General features: G+C 45.3%; 1 protein-coding gene across 1 annotated transcript in view; it reads right to left on the bottom strand.

The window, feature by feature from the left end:
- The window catches only part of FGD3 (FYVE, RhoGEF and PH domain containing 3), a 72,963-nt gene that overhangs the window by 29,335 nt on the left and 24,448 nt on the right, over positions 1-19,180 (bottom strand). Inside the window, exons 2-7 of the mRNA XM_027888819.1 lie at positions 17,385-17,555; positions 11,299-11,467; positions 9,599-10,193; positions 3,442-3,531; positions 2,307-2,443; positions 1,229-1,385 (exon numbers count right to left, since the gene is read on the bottom strand). Coding sequence (XP_027744620.1) covers positions 1,229-1,385; positions 2,307-2,443; positions 3,442-3,531; positions 9,599-10,193; positions 11,299-11,467; positions 17,385-17,409 — 1,173 coding nt within the window. The 5' untranslated portion in view covers positions 17,410-17,555. The remainder of the gene's footprint in view (positions 1-1,228; positions 1,386-2,306; positions 2,444-3,441; positions 3,532-9,598; positions 10,194-11,298; positions 11,468-17,384; positions 17,556-19,180) is intronic.

The following is a 19,180-nucleotide window of genomic DNA, read 5'->3' as shown; positions in this document are numbered from 1 at the left end:
CCACACTGGGCCTCTCATCTCCCAGCTTGCTGGGGGATTACTTGATTCCTGACAGCTGGCCCAGCCACAATCCTCCCATTTAGGGCAGGCAGCTGTGCTCCCTGCTCGGCTTAACCCGCTCCTCGCCAGCCCTCCCCTTCCAAAGGGCTGGATCTGCTTCCCCAGGGCTGGCACAGGGATGCTCTCGAGCTGCTGGAGCCTCCTGCACCCCTTCAGCTGGCCCAGGGCCCGAGGGGAACAGAGTGGTTTCACAGACACACCAGCATAAGCAGGGCCCTTCCCCTCTCCCCAAGCAGCTTTTTGTATAATTATGAGAATACACAGGAAAATCCCTGTTAAGCATCCTCCTGTGGAGCTGTGATCCTGAAAGAGCCTCAGGAAACCCAGACCAACAGCACATGCTGTCAGTGATACATGTCCAAACTCAAACACAACCACTTCAGAATGAAAATGTACTTATTAAAGAACAATTTAAATTAGTAATGAGGAGGACAAATCAAAAAGAGTCAGAATTGCTGGGCCAGTGGTAAAGTTTCCTTCTGTGACTTCTGACACTCCTCTTAAATCACAGAATCATGGGATGGTTTGGGTTGGAAGGGACCTTAAAGACCATCCAGTCCAACCCCTTTCTGCTAGACCAGGTTGCTCCAACCTGGCCTTGACCCCTTCCAGGGATGGGGCAGCCACAGCAACTCTGGGCAACCTGTACCTGGGCCTCCCACTCTCATAGGGAAGAATTTCTTCCCAATACCCAATCTAACCCTGCCCTCTGTTACTTTAAAGCCTTACAAAAAAATTAAATTAAAATCTTGAGTGGAGAAAAGCTACCTATGTGAAAAATCTGTGTCACAGCGAAAGAGAAGAAAGGACTGCCCCTAAAACTGTATTTTCAGTATTAGTGTGGTATTGTCTTGTAGCTGAACACTGGGAAACAAATAAACTCACACAAAGAAATGAGGATCTCTCAGTCCTGGTTCCAGCCAGGACACAGTTAATTTTTTCCAGTAGCTGAGGGGGAGCGTGGCCAGGACCCAGAGGTTATTTGATACCATTCCATACCATTCCATACCACCTTGTCATTGCCAGGGTGGGGGGAAAGGGATTCTCTCTCTTGTAGGGGGAGAAGCGAGGAGTAGTTTTGGAGTCTGGGTGGGGGACACTAAACTGGGGAGCACCGTTCCTACACCCCGACAATCTCCGAGCCTCATTATGCCAGTTAACAACATACCTGTATGTTCTGAACAACATCTTTGAAGGGAGAGGACCTCTGCATACATGTGTTCACTATGTCCATTGCCCTGTCAAAGTTCTTCACATATTCTCCATACATCTTCAGAAAGGGAGCAAGTTTCTGCAGGATATCTCCCAGCCGTGGGTTGACACTCCTGGGAGAAAGGGACAGGTAAGGAAAGGAAATCTCTGGAAATCAAAAGTTGTCTTCAGAGAGAAAACACAGCTGTAAGACTTCCACAGCTGTCTCCCACATGCACAAGCACTCAGACACATGTGCAGTCAAGACAGTCAGGCTAAGTTTAGTTTGAAGTAATTCATACATTGGCCCAGATGAAACCTCAAACATTAATCCTGATGTACAAGGGATGGCGTTTCTGCCCCCACTGTCACTCTCTTTAAGTGAAGGCCAGAGATTCAAACAGACTGTGCATTATTAAAGGAACATCTATATGTCCCTTCTGCCCAGCACAAAATCTTGTGGGGAAACTTTTACATTTGGACTCAGCCAAGAGAGGTGCAAGCTCTGGTCTCGTCTTGGTCACGTAGGGCACCTAGAAAGGTCAGCACTACTCTCCTAGATCTGACTTACCATTAACTTTCTACCCATCACTGCACTTCTGCCTGAACTACAACTTAACAGAATCACAGAATTATTAAAGTTGGAAAAGACCTTAAGGATCATCAAGTCCAACCTTCAAGTTATTACAGTAGCCAAATTTTAATTGGTATTTGAAAATATTTATTTCATCTACCAGGCCAAAACAAGCAATTTCATTTCTTCCTAGTGCTGCAATTCCATGGGACTGCATTCATAGGGGAGTTGGGAATGCAGTAAGGAAAACAGCTCTGGCAATACTTTGGACTGGAAAAACGTATTCTGGAAATTCTGAGTGTTCAGACGTATTCCTGAAGTCAAAAATGCTCGAGAGACTCCATGCTAATGCATTAAATAACTAATGTATTAACTACCAGCATTAAACAATTAAAAATTTGGACTCAGACTAGGCTTTATGGTTGCTATAGTTTCCTGAAAATGTATTCTTATTAAAGTAATTGCCATGACAGTTACCCACCATTCTTGTGTAATTCTTGTTTTGAGCTCAGGGAGAAGAAACTGTCCATGGAAACAATAGATGGAAGAAATGTTTGAGAAGATGCCTGTTATCACTTCAGATGAAATCCCTGCTTCAGACAACTTAGTGCAAAAAACCTGCAAGAAGACGAGACAGCACCAACATTAATTTACAGAAAACAATCCCAGACACGCTGACTTTGGATTGTCATTTTGCAAAACTGACTGCTTAGAACAGAGCTATGGATTTTGACTTGTGGCAGTCAGTCCTTGGGGTCTTTCAGGAGGTTCACAGAACATAAGCCCACTGTCACTCAGACTTAGATTCATCACTAAAATCAGGAAAATATGAGCTGCAATTCAAAAAAGACTGAAACAACTGATAAGATCAGACATCTCCTATTTGGGAGTGCAAGAACATTCAGTCCCTGAAGAGCATTTGCTGCTATTTACATAAATCAAAATAAACCATGTGATTGTTTTGTTTCTCAGCAGGATTGTTTGTTTCTATATCCTACAGACTACACTACACTGAACTAAAGGGAAAGACACCCCACCCCACCCCCCCCAGATTTCTGCGGTCTAGAAACAGTCTCTGCTCATGTAAAACAAACACTGCAAGTCTTCCCTGGAGTTCCTAAAGTTAGAGGTAGGGGGCTACAGCTTCTATCAGCATTTCTAGCCAGGTGACAACTTTATTTTTCCTTTTTTTTTCCCCCCACTCATTTTTAAAAAGCCCTTTGTTAGCAACGTGTCTCATCCTCATTTTCACTTCATTCCTGCACATTCCTTTTTCTTCTTTCCTTTGAGATAATTATAGAAATGCCTGAGCTGTGTGGAGTCAACTCAGTATTTATGGGGACGGAAGTTTTCAGACTCCTCACAGCAGTTTTACTTCATCCCCACGTGGAACCATGATGGGCAACAACTACAGAGCACAGTAGTGCCTCCAGTGCCCCTGGGATTTCCTCTCCCCATAAGCCCAGGGAGGAACCAAATTGCTGATGGTGTCTGTATCTTAAAGTGCTGCTGCTTTCCTGTTCCCCTTTCTGCCATCCCAGTCCTCTGGCTCGACAGGAGACATCACTGCTGCTCACTCAAAAGAAAGGGGAGTTAATTCTTCAAAAAGGAATTACCTGGTCCAAGAGGTGGAGCCTTTTAACATAAGCTTCTTCCGTGTGGAGCAGCTCATTGGCGATGTTGAACAGCTTTTGGGGCTCTGTACACTGAAAAAACCGACCACAAATTACAGTCAAGTTACAAGTTACAATCCATCTGCACCTACACCCCTTAAGTTTCATCCACTGTTCTCTTTTCCATTTTGTCAGTGGCCAAAATCCCTGCCAGCAGAGGGGCCTGGAGTGAGGGAGGTTAACACGTTTCAGAATCTGCTCTGTGTCCCTCATCAAAGGATCACTTTGCTCCAGAGACATTTTTAAAGTTATTTTCTGAAGGAGCACTTGGTAATGCAGTCAGTGGCTGGTCAGGACATCACTTGAGTTCATTATGGTTTCATAAAAAGAACCAGAAATATCCTCTAAAAACCTGGAAACGAGTCTAGCCTATTTGGAAAATAAGGCACTGGACTGTAAATCAACTGTTCTCCTTTTTGGACTCGGGTCCTTTAACTAAAAAGAAAACTAGAAACCAGACTGTTTGGCCAGATTTCTCCCCTGGCCAGCACAGCATTACTCTCCATGGCATATTTCTAAGATTTTTGTGCAGCTTTAAACACAGGCCAATTCCCTGGAAAGAATTTTCAGTAATGTAACCCAAATCACTCAAGTGAAGTCTTTCATTAAGCTCATTTAAAAATACAAAATGAGAAAGGACTACTTAAAAGCTCTAAATACAGTTATAAAGCACTGACTTTACCCAAAAGCTACACAGACCCTTAGCTCTCTAAGTGCTTAAAAATACTTGAATTATTAGAATGCAGGCTTTAGCTGTCCAGCACTCTTTTTAAGGGTTTAAATGCCATGCTTACAGGTAACCAACCCAGTCCAGAATGGAGGGTTGGCTGGTTTGTGTTCAGGAATACAAACAAGGAAAACAGGCAGCAAGGACCATCAAATGTAGGGAAAGTGCGCTGGGCTGGATCCAGAAAAGCAAAAAAAGACAACTGAGATGAAGGTAAGAGGTGTATAAATGATTCAGGGAACAGAGAGAGCACTGACTGGGCGCAATTAATCACCGTTGCCACGGGAAAAACTAAAGGGCATCCAATAAAATCACCGAGGTGCTGCTTCAGGAGCAACACAGCGTTGCTGGGGGTCACCTTCACACGGGTTCACAAAAGGAACAGACAAATCCACGGGGGGAAAAATCCAGCTGCAGTCTATTAAACACAAGGGGCTGTTTCCAGCTCAGGAAGCACCTGGGCCCCTCACCAGCAGCAGTGCTCCATCCCAAATACCTGTCCCTGGGGCAGGGATTCTAGACACATCACCATCAGATTGTTGGAAAATGTTAAATAAATGCTCTCTTTAAGCTTCTTCAGCATCGACTTATTTTGTTCCCAAACAAAGCTGACAAGAAAAATTTCAATACCCGCCCCAAACACGCATTTAGGCAAACTGCAGCACAAGTGAAAGACCTCAAAGGCCTCCCAAAGCAAGCCATGAGCTCAAACGAAGCAGACCCACAGTTATCCTACGGGGAACGAGGTGCCACGTGGCGTGAAGCCCCCACAGCTCCACGATACAAGGATTATTTGAAGGAAAGTGAACAGCTTTTCTGCATTTGAAGCAGCATTTCTGCATTTGAAGCAGCATCTGGCTTCTTCTGAAGCAACTCCTCTCTTTCCAGGCGTGAATCTGGAGATGGGCAACCAACGCCACGAGTGAAGTGTCCACGCGGGCTCCGTCTGCCGCTCTACTGAAATATTTCACATCAGCTCAAATCCTCTTCTAAGCTATTTTAACACTGTACACAACATCCTGCTCTGTTTGCATTGTATTAATATTTAGGGGAAAAGAAAATAAAAAAAATCACACACAGTGAAGTTCTGAACTTGTTACAAGCAAGGACAGCTTATTACAGCTTACACGGTAAGCTGGCCAGTCAAACCCAGTAACTGTGAGGATCTCCCACCGAGAAAGAATTTCTCTGCCAGTTTTGCTGGGCACAGAGGAGCACCCAAATGAGAGGTGGCACGCCAGCCACCCAGAGCATCCTTCGAGTTGTTTGAATTCAGGACATGAAAAATGTTTATTTCCAACAAAGTAAGTTTGTACTCAGAAGTAAATCTTTACATAGCACAGGCGCTTTTTAACCTCCTGACCTTCACCATCTGCAATTCAGTTTATATTTCAAAAAAACTTGCTGACTTCTGCTTAAATACCAAACAAGGGCTGGACAGACTCTCAGCTTGAGCTCAGTTTTATACAGAGTGATTCTATCTTCAGTTGCTATCTCTGCTAGAGGCAGACAGGCACATATTTCAGATTAACTTGCAACATACTTGCCTTTCAGTGGACATAACATTTTAAATGAAACTGCAGATTAATTAAATGTGAGGCAGTCCCACTCTTCTAACCTCATCTTGTGCCGTGGCAGCACAGCTTTAACAAAGCCTGAGCCATCATTAAATTCACTAGCAACAAGATATTTCATGGCCTGTGTTTCTCAGGGAGAAGTAAAACAAATTTGCAAAGCCAGATGTGGACTGTACTCTGCTCTGCCCACTGCTCTTGTGGCACAGCCAACAAGAGCCAGAACCCTGCACCTACTGGAGAGGCTGGATGGGAGAGGCTGGCTGCAGGGGTGACAAGAAAGATGATTAAAGGCAGGAGGGAGGTGTTGATTCCACACCACAGGAAGCTCACTCCAGTGCCCGAAGCAGCATGATGCTCTTTCACTTCTTCGTGGAAGATGCAAAAATTCATTTCCAGCTGTAACTGCCCGACAAAACATTTTAGAAGTAAAAGCAAACACCAGCCTGACAACAAACAGAGCCAGCTTCTCATGGAGGTCAGATGCACTCCTGGGGGTGCACTTGCAACTCAAACACCCCATTCACAGGCACAGATTGACAGACAAACTGGTCTGATTGTGCAATTCAGTGGCCACAAGTGCATCACGGCTTCCTGCGAACCCCCTAACCCATAGGGTAGGGCTGGGCCAGGGATCCATGGCCTGGCTCTTACAAAAAAGCAAACTGGGAAAATCTGAAGCACATACACAGTTTAACACAGGAAAACCTGGGCAATATCCCACAGCAACCATTTTTCCTGTAACTGGTGTGCACAACCACATTCAGCCGGCATCTTTCTGGCGAGGGGCTCTCAGCAAATCCTGCTGGGATAGCGCTCAGGTTTGAAGCTTTAAATGGTTATGCTTTAAAACCCCACCAGTCAGCCCTACAAAGAACACAGAAAGTCCCAGGAAATTTATAAAGACTCCTTCCTACTCGAAAATGCTGAAAACAACACAGAAAAGTTATCCCATGCTTGGCTGTCTTTGCTGCACTGAGATCCCATTTTCCTTAAGACACTTAAAAAGAAGACGGTGATGCTAACAGATCTGAACTGTCTCCACCGGCACTGTGACCAGAACATTGGCCTGTACACATTTTTTTCAGAATATACATGGAGATAATCTCATCCACAGGTCTGACTTGCAGCACTGCAGGCCAAATATTACAACACACGCCAGACAGTGAAATCAGAAGTGAAACTCCAGCCACGTACAGGCAGAATGCAAGCCTGTGTCAGTGAATGCACGAGGCCCACATGGGACTCCATTGTTACTATTCACACAGCAGGAAGCAGGACAGATGGAGAAAGGCATTTTTTGGTGATTATGAACGAGCACGTGTTACTTTTAGTGAAAAATACCTAAATAAGAAGCTATGAAGCACTGTTACCCCTCCCAGAAGCATCACTCAGTGCTTCCAGGCAGCCGGGAGAAGCCTTGGGTATGTGACTTTGGAGCATGACAGCCCCTCACAGTCTCACTTTCATGTCACTTCTTTTCTTTGCCATCATCAAGGTTAACGTGCATCAGCTCCTGGAGCTCCTGACATTTTCAGAGACGTTATCAAAACTAATAAGCTCCCCTTGTTCATTTTCGTTTTGATAAAAGATAACTGGAAAGCCCCGTAAGTCCCTCCTGGGATTTTAAAACACATTTTTCCAGTAATTCTGTGCTAACAGCGTTGTAAGACTGGTGCAGACTCCCAGAGGAAGCCACATCACACTGCAGAGCTAAACCAACCAAATAAAACAATACCAGCCACGTACCAGGTAAGGTTACTTCCTGAGCCGTGGGCTGTGTGAAAGCTCACGTGGAGGATGGAGAGGTATCTGCAGGAGAAAATCATGTTTATTCATGAGCTTCACTTACCCTGATACCCTAGGAGCTACTGAGCCATCATTGAATCACTCTGCAGCTGTACTTCTTATGCATCCTCCTCCAACTACAGCAACTTGCACATTTAACAGGAGTGCTGGTTACCCCTGTTGGTGCAGCTGCAAACTCTGGCACCAGGAGCAGGAGGGGGGATGCAGGAAAAAGGACACTGGCTCCCAACACAAAGCTTTCTGGAGGAGCTGAGGTCTCCCCAGCTCTCAATCCAGCAGCTTGCTGCCAGCTGAACTCTCCTCTCTTCCTTCAAGCAGGGGAGGTTTTCTGGGAAATCATCAGGTTTGTAAAGGGTGATGTGAAACTCCGGCCTAAGGATAACCATGGAACAAGACAACCTGGAATCACACCGGCTCTCCTCGCTGGAAGCTACGGCCCCTCACCCCAGTCCCGAATCCCTAGTGCCCCAAACCTGCAACAGAATCGAAGAGGAGAGCGGGAAACGGCCTCGAGTTGTGCCAGGGGAGGTTTGGATTGGATATCAGAAAAAAGATTTCTTCACTGAAAGGGTGGTCAGGCACTGGCACAGGCTGCCCAGGGAGGTGGTGGAGTCACCATTGCTGTAAGCATCCCAAAAACATGCAGGTGTGGTGCTTAGGGACAGGGTTCAGTGGAGGGCCTGGCAATGTCAGGGTAATGGTTGGACTTAATGATCTTGGAAGTCTCTTCCAAGCTTAATGATGCTGTGACTTTATGTAGACACTTCCCACGGGAATCCATTTCACACTCGAAACAGGAATTGGCTCCGTACTGTGTCCCCAGAAGAGGGCACAATCCTTACACTGAAGGAGGCAGTGGCTCTCTCAGCTTTCCTCTCCACGTGGCTGCTAAAACAAGGTGACTTGGCATAGCTTGCTCAGCCTCCAAACTGCTTTTTGGAAGGGGAAATCAACTTAAAATGCAAGGGAGAACCTGCAGTGCATCACATAAATGCACCTCAGGAAGAAGAGCAATACAAAAGACCAAAACAACCCAGTCTTCCTCTGGAGATACCTCTCTCATAAACTCAACAGGCCTGCCCCAGAGAATTACAACCTCAGAACTCTATGCTTTATCAGCATTAAAACACCAACAATCCAGTATATTAACTTTAGTGTCACGATGGCTGAGGGACAAAAAAAAACAACCCTAAACCCAAACACCTTCAAATAACAAACAAAAAACCTCACCACACAAAAAAGTGAACATTTTGCAGAGATTTTACATGATTCTGTGAACCCATTCTATCAACACTATTTCTAAAAATAACTGTCTTGATAAAAAGATAATCAAAGGAATCTGTCATTAATGTTATACGGCTGCAGTAAATACCCAACAGCCTGGACTACATTATTCTCTGGAAACAAAGAAAATCTCTCCTAGCTGCAGTTTCCTGAAGAGTCATTTGAGATAACTACCATCAAAACAACTTCACACTCAAGAAGCAGTCACACCAATAAAAACATAGGCTTGTATAAAAAAATATTATAAATTCTGTGTAAGATGAGATTTCAATCATGCCTGTCCTACTCAGATGCAAGTTCCTGGCCCTGCAAGATGGACTACCCAATCAGCCCCCCAAACATCACAAAACCCCACTGAAAACAACAGGCTCCAACAAGCTGAACGTAGACAAACCCAGACAATAAACACAAGGTGTGAGTCCTGACCTACAAAAGTATTTAAATTTTAACAGCTTACCTCTGGCTGTGAGGGATTCTCTTATATGAAACCCTTTAAAGAAAGACTGGGAACCTTTCTAAAAGGTACTATCTAGGTCAGGAACAAGCTAGGATCTGCATCAGGCAGGAAATAATGCTGACTGTCACGACCCTTTGATGTAAAACCAACCAAACAAATAACCCAAACCATGCATGAAAGTGATGCAAGGGATCTCTCACCAGAGTCAGGTTTCAGAGCACTTACCAGCAAGGAACAAAACTCCCTTACCTTGTTAACATCCAAATACTCTAACTTTGGCACTTCTGCTGTCTCCTGCTCCTCGCTGCTCCCTTCATCAATGTCACTGTCCTCGTCCTGTGTGGAGTCTCTCTTCTGCTCTGCAGAGGAAGGTTTGGTGCCCTTTTTGTCGGGTTCCATCTCCCCTGGGTTCCCGGCCACGCTGGGTTTCTTCTGCTCTGCCCCTTCTTCGCTGGGGAACGTCTCTCCCGCCACGCTACAAGAAGGGCTGTCAATGCCACTGTCCCTGTTGGGAATTTTACTGTTCCCGTTCAGTTCCGCAGTCGAGTCTTTACTGCCGAGCTCTCCAGAGGGCTCTTTGCTCCCATCCACAGCAGTGCAGTCTTCGTGGCTTCTGTTCTCACCTATGCTCAGCTCTTTAATTTTCATGATGTCTGCGCTGGTCAGGTCCGTGCACGGTACGGCGGGCTCGGCCTCATCCGCTTCAGCTTTGTCAGTGCTGGAAGAGCCGCTGGAAGCCACAGTGTCACAGTCACAGGAGCCCGCCTGCTTGGATGAGTCCAGCCCAGGTTCCATCTTGAGAGCTAAATTTAGCTGGTTTCTTTGAAGAATATGTACAGGTTGCCTGTGGGTGAAGAGAGAGCACCGCAGTCATTCACGTCAGCGCTCGAGAGGTCTGGCTGGGCTTCGATTCCAGTTGTATTTCCTGCATCCCACTGGCAATCCCAGCGGGGCAAGTGTGTGCTCGTGGCAATAATAACCATCACCCAACAACATCCAAAACAAAAACACAACCACCCCAGCCCCCAGGTTCCACTGAAATGGCCCCACCAGAATCCCAGGCCTTTATTTAGTGCTCTCCAAGTTGCCCTGAAGAACAGTCTGGTTTGGGGGTTTGGGGAGGGAGGAATCATCCTTTAAAAGAAGTATTTGCTTGTGGGCTCGTTTAAAAAGGAACTATCATTCTTTAGCAGAACCAAGCCTTTGGGGCAAGGTAGTTTCTGCCAGAGAGGATGGCAGAAGGCACTTATTTTTCTCTTTGAAACACACCAGGTTCACTCAGGTGATAACACACTCCAAGGCACAGTATGATGCCCCTGTTTCCATCTCCCTCTTTATGAAAAAAAACCTAAAAAAATTACTTTGCTCCATCAGGCACGTTTGGTTCTCAGAGAAAGTCTTCCTATGTTTGTAAACTGAGCTGGTTTTACAGCAAGATACATATGTTTTATCCAATTTAGTGTCACTCATGTACACTGTTTCAGAGGAAATACTGTTCTACATGACATTGTCTCACAGTACACTGCAATTTGCCTCCAAGAGGCAAGATCTGATGTATATTGTATCTCAGACAGAAAATTCGATTATTTTATACTACAATAATCAAGTCCCTATGATGTAACGCCCACATCAAGCCAACTTACTGAAAGCAGACTCTGGGCCACTTGTCTCTGGTACAGCCTTCCCAAATTCAGCAGGCCTCAAGCTCCTTAAGCACAGCTGTACATTACAAACTAAAACTCGCTGAAATACAGCTTTTATTCAAAAGACATTCCATCCTCAGTGCAGTTTTGCACTTCCAGTAGAAAACATCCCAAGAGGACTTTTTGTGTGATCATTACAGTGAATGTTTTCTACCTCTCTACTGTTTTCTACTTTTCTACTGTTACATTCTAAGTTAAAAATGCAGAAAAGGGAGAGGAGAGCAGATCTCACAAAGCCATATTTACCTAATGCTTTCAAATTTCTCAATGAGCGTGTTGACTCCTGCTGATATGGGTATTTCTTCTTCTCCAGGTGCTAAGCTCCTTGACGACTTGGGATCAGCTGGCAAAGGCCGAGACGGCGCAGGAGGAATTCTTTCCTGCCCAGGTTTGAGGTGAACAGGCTTAGGAGGTACTAACAAAAGAGAAGGGAGAAAACGGGAGGGTAAATCTCCATCTTCTTTATCCTAAACTGGGAACAGAATCCAGACCGAGGGGAATGCATTCTTCCATCGGTTCTCCACAGACTGCAAAGGGTGCAGGTCCTGAAGCGCTGCTTACACCAGAGCAAGCTGCTAAATAAAGCCGGTGGGCTTCTACCTGGCGTTTCAGCAGCCGGAGCAGCCGCGCGAACAAAGCGAGGCGCTCGCGGAGCTGCAGCGCTTCCTCGTTACCAAACAGGATGCACGGCTTACGTTTCGTGCTCACAAGTCTGCCCACCACCCCAATCACACCAGCGAGCTTCCCCCTCCCGTGACTTCTCAAAACTCGGGCGCTCTTGTTGAACCTCTTGCACCGTGAAAGAAAAATGGGGGCTTGGGTGGGGGAATGGCAACCCAAACCAAAACCACCGAAACCCAGTCCCAGCGTGGGTCTCGGTGCCTCGTGCTGGCACCGTCAAAAACGCCACAGGCAGAACGTAATGGCTTTTCTTCCTCCCCCCCTTCTGCCTCCCCCCTCTCTTCTGTGGTGTACAGTCTTCACAAATTTCCTTCCTCTTTTGATTCTACGTCGGGTTGCATGTGATATAAATAAGACACGCGTTGTAAGAACACACACTTTCTGCCTCAGGACTCACAGGGAAGCCAAGGCACAAAGTTTAACACAACATTTAACACAAAAAAGTGGCATTAAAACGTAAAAAATTTATCCAGGCCTTCCACTGATTGCAGAGTAAATGGTTTATCACACACAAGCAGTAACCCGTGGTGACAGGTTCCCATGCTGTCATGGTTTCATACAGGGAGATCAACTCCCATAGGGCAGAGCTGACATGGAAAGGCAGGAAAAGTGACCGTGGGATTGCACTCACTGCTTGGAGCAGCACTGCCAAGTGTCCCCTCCGGTCTAGACTATCCACAGCTGGCATGTTAAATGAGGAAACTCTGTGTTTTATTGAATACTATCTTGGAGAACAATTTCTTCCAGGCATTTCCCAACTTTTCGATGCTCCATGAGGCACACGTGATCAGCAACTGTAATGGAGCTTGAGTTGGCAACTGTTCTGAATGCCATTTCAGGGTTACTTGCTTTAGGAGACTAAACAGAGGCACATGCACCTAAAAGCCAATTCCTGTTGTCCCTACCTTCCAGAAGGCTCTGCATCTGTTCCAAGCTCCACATCAGCCCAGATGTCCACCCTGCACCAGTGGAGTGGGAGCTGCCACAGCAGTCCACAATCAATCATCTGAGGTCAGTGATGAAGGGCTGTTACAGCATTTTGGAGCTCTGAGTGTAGGTCAGATTATAAACTCCCCACGTTTCTGAGTTTATTTCAGCACGAAAGAAAAAAACCAAGCTGAAGAATCTGAGCTTTAAGGGGACACTTCCTATAAGAGGATTGATTTGATCAGTCTCCAGAGATATCTAAAATTCCTACCTTCACATAAAGGTGTTACAGTCCAATTCTGAAGAGACCTCCACAAACCCTGTCTTACACAGGAATTACAGGGAAGAGGGAAAAGAAAATCCTCTTGCACATACACAGGATGGTGGAGCTCTAGGTTTTGCTCACCAGGTTTTCATGTGCATACCATGTGATCAGTGAGTGTCTGGCCATGTTTCTCCTTGTAAACCCAAAAAACAACCTGAAAACAAGTATCCACGCAGCCATCTGGCCCCTGAAGCCAGAAGAGGCAAGCTCTGGGCTCCTTGCAGAAGGTGCACGGTGCAGCAGGCAGACAGGTCAGAGCCTCCCCCACACCCCATTGGGTCCTTCAGACCTGGCCCTGGTCCACAGCACCCAAAGGTTCTACACTAACATCAAAGCCTTCACACTGGGTGTCACTGCTGCCCACGGAAACATTTGATGCCTTTCCTGTTAGTGGATCCACCCGAATCACCTGAGACAACATGCTCTGCACTGAACCAAAAGGAAGCTGGAAAACACTCTTGTTAATTCTGAATTTTTACTTCCTGAAGTAATGCTGAGAAATGGAGACACCAGGATGCAGGCAAAGCCACCGACCCTGCCAAGGACTGCTCACCAAGGGAAGTTTCAACCACACCAGACGTGGTTCAAGACTAAGTGCACCTGGGTTGGGGCAATCCCAAAAACAGACTGGGTGCAGAACATTTTGAGACCAGCCCTGGGGTTGTCAGGGTGCTCGACATGCCGTGGCCGTGTGTGCTGGCACTCAGAAACCTCTGTGTCCTGGGCTCATCCCCCAGCATGGGCAGCAGGTGAGGGGCAGGGGGAATCTCCCCCTCTGCTCCATTCTGGTGAGACCCCACCTGCAGAGCTGCCTCCAGCTCTGGGGGCCCCAACACAAAGAAGACGCTGACCTGTTGCAACAAGTCCAAGGGAAGCCAGGAAGATGCTCCAAGAGCTGGAGCCCCTCTGCTCTGGAGCCAGGCTGGGGAGAGCTGGGGGGGTTCCCCTGGAGAAGAGAAGGCTCTGGGGAGACCTGAGAGCCCCTTGCAGGGCCTAAAGGGGCTCCAGGAGAGCTGGAAAAGGATCAAGGGCATGGAGTGAAAGGACAAGAAGCAATGGCTTGCCACTGCCAGAGAGCAGGGTTAGATGGGATATTGGGAAGGAATTCTTCCTTGTGAGGGTGGTGAGGCCCTGGCACAGGTTGCCCAGAGAAGCTGTGGCTGCCCCTGGATCCCTGGAAATGTTCAACACCAGGCTGACTGGTGCTTGGAGCAATCCTGTTTAGTGGAAGGTGTCCCTGCTCATGGCAGGGGAACGAGATGAGCTTTAAGGTCTCTTTCCACCCAAACCATTCCGTGAGTCTCTGATTCTAATTAAAGCTTGAAGTTTGCTGCATGGAAGAGATATCAGCGTTACAAAGCATCTTCAGGTGGTGCCTGAAGGCTGAAGCCACAAGCTGGAATGGTATTTCCCCACTCTTCCTTCTCCTGAGCAGCAACCCAGCTCTTCAGAGGAGGCAGAACCCAACACACAAAATCTTTGCTGCAGATGGAACAAGTGAAATAACGAGAAGCAGCAGGACAGAATCAGAACAGTCAAAGGCAAGGTTTAAATAAGTGAGAGAAGGTATAGCCCATGCTTGGCCCTGGGACTGTAAACCAGCTGGGAATATGGGACTGGAAAATGAGCATCTCAGCCTTTGTGTGATTCCATCTCCCCTGGCTGTGAGTTCCTCTCTCACAAGCACCTTCTCTGCAGTAAAGCAAACACTCAACACACATTTATTATGGACTGGATGGAGACATTCCCACCCACCATCCCAGCCTGGGGGCTGCCCTGACTTGCTGAAAAAGCTGGGAGGACCTAACAAAGAAAAAAATCAAGTGGTGTGAGACAGAGTGGCAGATTTACTTACTTAAGTTAAGGTGCTGGACAAGAAGAGATGTAAAAAAATACAGATGCTGGAGGAGGTTATGGAGGGTTATCCCCTGGGGAGCAAATACACTCAAAGGAAGAATAAATGGCCCAAAAGCACATCCTTGGGTGGAGGTAGAGAGCTGCTTCTGGAGCCTCAGGTGGTGATGCCAGCACATCACGACCGACCGACAAATCAACAAGAAACAGCCCTTAATGAGGCAGCCACGAGGCTCTGGGGAGAAAGCCCTGGGAAGAAAGGATCTTGCATAAAAAAACATAGAGAAAACTAAAGAAAGATTTACTGTCTGCACCACAATGTCACAGCTACTTTTTGGGGATATGGCCACCAAGAAAGAGTAAGGATGTTATACATTAAAAATGTCAACTTCAAATTAAAATTTTTGGGGTTTTTTAAAATAAATTTTGATGTTTTCATTTTCCTGGAGAGGAAGTATTGAAGTATTGTATATGAAGTATTGTATAGTAAGTATTCTCCTTTCTTTTCTGTGTATAGAACCCACAGAGCAAGAGAAGATCAATGACAAGGGAGAAAAGCCATTTCAAATTTACAAAGCCAGTAAAAGTGAAGAAAAAAAAAATTGTACTATCTTCCCTTGCAAAGTATCTTCTGCATTGTTCTCTCCTGCCACACATTAGCTAATTGAAGATACTTTTTAAAAGCAGTTTTATTTTAAAGGAATAATAATAAAATATATAAAATAATAAGAAATAATACAATCATTATTTAAAATTCAAGGCAAAGAAGTGTCTTTCAGGAGGATGACTTGTCACCTGGATTTGTAGCTTTGGCTAAGCTGGCTCATCCTGGTTTTTAAGTGTTGGATACTCCACAAGAGTCTCGTGGGAATTTTCACTGGGACTCCCTTCCCTGGATTACTTTTACAGTGACACCAAGAAGCCCAGAAAATTGAGTTCTGTCCAAAAAAAAGTAACAGCAAGAGTAACTGCTCAAAAAAGCATTTCACCTTTGGGTGTTTTATTTCACCTCTTTAACCATTTCCATCCTTTTCCATCCTCATGAGACAGCAGATCCACTGACTCCTGTTCTGAGCTCAGGGCTGTAACGGCAGAGAGAGCTTGGGAGGGGGGTGAGCAGCAGAAAGAAGCAGCAGTTCCTGTCTTGGTGACAGAAATGGATCATATTCATCTACTTGGGTAAGTTTTAAGCAAGAACTGAACCAAGCCAAGTAGGCTCCCTCCAACTTTTCTGAAATTCTCACCTATAAAGAACAGGTTAGGTCCTCAGTGACTGGAAATCAGTGCCACGAGTACAACAGCAAGGAATCTGCACCAGCTGAATTCATTCCAGTTCTCAGTGAACAGACACTTCTGCTGTGCCTTTTTATTGTCAGCATTAACAACAGTCATGGAACACCCACTAATTAAACCTGAACAACCAAGACCTCTGGGTGAAAGCCTGATAAAGACACAGACCTTGTGAGATGTTCAAGGCATGAAGCAGTATATTAATTTATCATTTAAGGTCTGCTTCCAGAGGCAGAAGCACAGTACTTTCTTTGTTGTTGTTCAAGGCTGAACTACTTTTGTACAGACACATCTGAACTGGGAGGGGGTGATGGTGCAGCAGCTCAGTGTGTACAACACCAAAACATCTTTTTTTTTTTTGCCTGACAATGCCCACCTATCACATGGATATGTCTCTTAAAAAAGATTCTGGTTTATGAACTTAGTATCCTCTTGAGGCTTACCTTCCTTTGCTCCTGACACCCCTATGGTATTTGCATCCCCAGTTCCCTTGAGGCAAGCACCCATCACATACACAAGGGTAATTAATTCTACAAAGCAGGCAGTGTGATAGCAGGGCACTTGGCAAACCGACATCACAAAGACAGGCCCCGTGTCATCTCACTGATGGAGAAACATGGAAACCATTTATCCTCTTTCAAGAAATCTACTGAAGTCTTCTTTTTTTTTTTTTTTCCCCCAGAAGCCTGGGGAGACCAGAAGAACAGCTGGGGACCAGCTGGATCATGCTTCTTCCTGGCTCCTCTTCCACCATGCTCTGGGATTGCCACCTATTTGACAATGAGCTGGCAGGTCTGTGGAAGTACCACAGCCCACATGTGACTGGTTTAGCTCCTATTTCTCATTTTTTTTAAATAAATTCGTTTCATTCAGGCATTTCCTGTGGCCATGCAATAAATGGAAAACAGACCAGCTTTAAACAATTAGCTATTATTACCTAAAATACTTTTTAGAAAGATTTACATGAAATGTAAACAACATTGCTAAATTCAACTTGCACTTCGCAGCCTCATAACAACGGTACAGGAAATATAAAACAACACGTTAAGTAACTGGTTATTGCTGAATCCATTTCTTCTTGAAGGCCTCCCTAAGTGGTTATCTAACACTGGGAAAAATGAACATCATAAAACCCTGCCAAGCCATACATCAGAACATAAAACAACTGTTCTGCCGGGACCCGAATTAAAACAATAATTTAAAAATATTCCACTTTCCGTGCTCGTACAATTTCTAGAAGGTCAAAGCCACTTGCCTTGGGGTTTCTGCAGAGGGTGCATTTTGGCCAGTGGAGTTTTGGTTTTGGGCTTCCTTCCAGCCTGATGGAGACATTGTGCCGGGCTGACGTGCTGCAGGTCCCCACATGCTTCCAACACCGGGCTGGAGTCAATGTGGCATTTGATTTGGAAAGGAGAACAAGGGCAACCTGAGGGAAGAGGAGGGGGGGGGGGGAAAGTCAATATTTATTTTGTTCTATTAGTCCCGAAGAAAATTTGTGCTACTCCTAGAAGCGTATCACTCACCCCAGTTCTTGAGGAAGGGGTGAGCCATTCGCTCACAAGTTATTACAGCCAATATATCCAGCCTTAATAATCCTGTCAAACTGACTGACTGCTCAGACAGGCGGAATTTCGGTAATGCTGCCTTTAATTAATGATTTACTTCTTCATTACAGACACCCACAATGAAAGAGCGAATATAAAAGATAAAAAACCATTTCAGAAGGATTTCTCCGGACAGAAATGCCAGTGCTGCAGCGCAGAACATTGTTTTACTTGGTAAGATAAACCTAAATTAGGGTGACTTAGAAATGGTGTTCCGCATAGTGGGAATGGTACAAGTGCCATTCCTTCAGATTTAATCACTCGAGCTGCATTTTACCCCTATTTATTACTCCTCCAAACATAAAATATTAACATTCCTTCAAAAGCCTCTGGTCTAGAAGATGCTGTTAAGATATGATCCAGGGGGAACACAGAGAAAGAAATGATTAATGCGATTGTTTGCCTTTAATTTAACTTCTGGGGGGGCTGGGGAAGCAAACCCAGGTGTCGGCTTTCGTGGAGTGGAGACTTCAGCTTTTGATTCGGGGTTTTTTGGACTTGTGGCGAGCCTACAGCTACACAAAACCCCCATGTCAGCTTTATCAGCGTGCCATGAGAAGGTTAAAAGAGAGTTTAAAAAGGGCTGTGGTTTAAAATTGCTGAATATGAACACATGAATATATATGTGCTTCCGGCAAGACTGAGAAGCGGAAAACGTATCAAATTTAGAAATTTGAACGTGAATGCATTAAAAAAAGGGGCAAAGAAAACATGACAAACATTCTTTTCACACCCCTGTTTTGAAGTGGGATTGCTGAATTTACCAGTGTCTCTCTGGAGTGCGAGGTGACCCGAATCATGGAGAAAGGATTCATCTAAAGGTGAAAAAACAGCGTTTGCCTTCCCGTGATGTCTTCAAGAACGTGGATTTAGCTTCAAAAATGCAACCTAACTCTTGGCCAGATTCCTATTAAGATCAGAAACCTGAAATGAAAAGCCCCTCCGTCCACATCAACTGAATTATCCTGGGTTGACACTATAATGGTATTAAATCAGGATGTGACTTTTTGAGTAAATCCACTGGAATCTGAGCTGTGCAGACTGCTCGGGAAGATTAGCTGAGAGCTGCCCTCAAAATGCAGAAACTTCAGCATACAGATTTCCTTTTAAAAAAGGGCATAAAATATTAAAGTCAATTTTGTTGCCAAAAATAGATTCAGATGACACAAAACTACTTACTGATCTCTGGCACCCAAATATACAACCCCTGAATTCCCCGTGTGTGGCTGCCAGTTGTTGCTGTTGAAGCTTCATTAGCATTTCTACCACAAAATCTACTTTTCAGCTGATCTGAGAACAGCTATTAAAACATCCTTCCAGCTGAAAACAGGAAATTATAAGTACTAGGTTCCATTCAAATATAATTTCACTTATCAGGAGAATGCAGTGAAAGTGGAGTAGATTATTAGAGCAGATCAACAGATTATTGCAAACACATCATCACAGA

Source organism: Empidonax traillii, unplaced genomic scaffold (genome assembly GCF_003031625.1).
Source record: "Empidonax traillii isolate 1590-97213 ecotype Southwest subspecies unplaced genomic scaffold, ASM303162v1 scaffold246:size859669, whole genome shotgun sequence".
Taxonomy (NCBI): domain Eukaryota; kingdom Metazoa; phylum Chordata; class Aves; order Passeriformes; family Tyrannidae; genus Empidonax; species Empidonax traillii.
The sequence above is the reverse complement of the archived record's forward strand: the minus strand, read 5'-3'. Positions and strand labels throughout refer to the sequence as shown.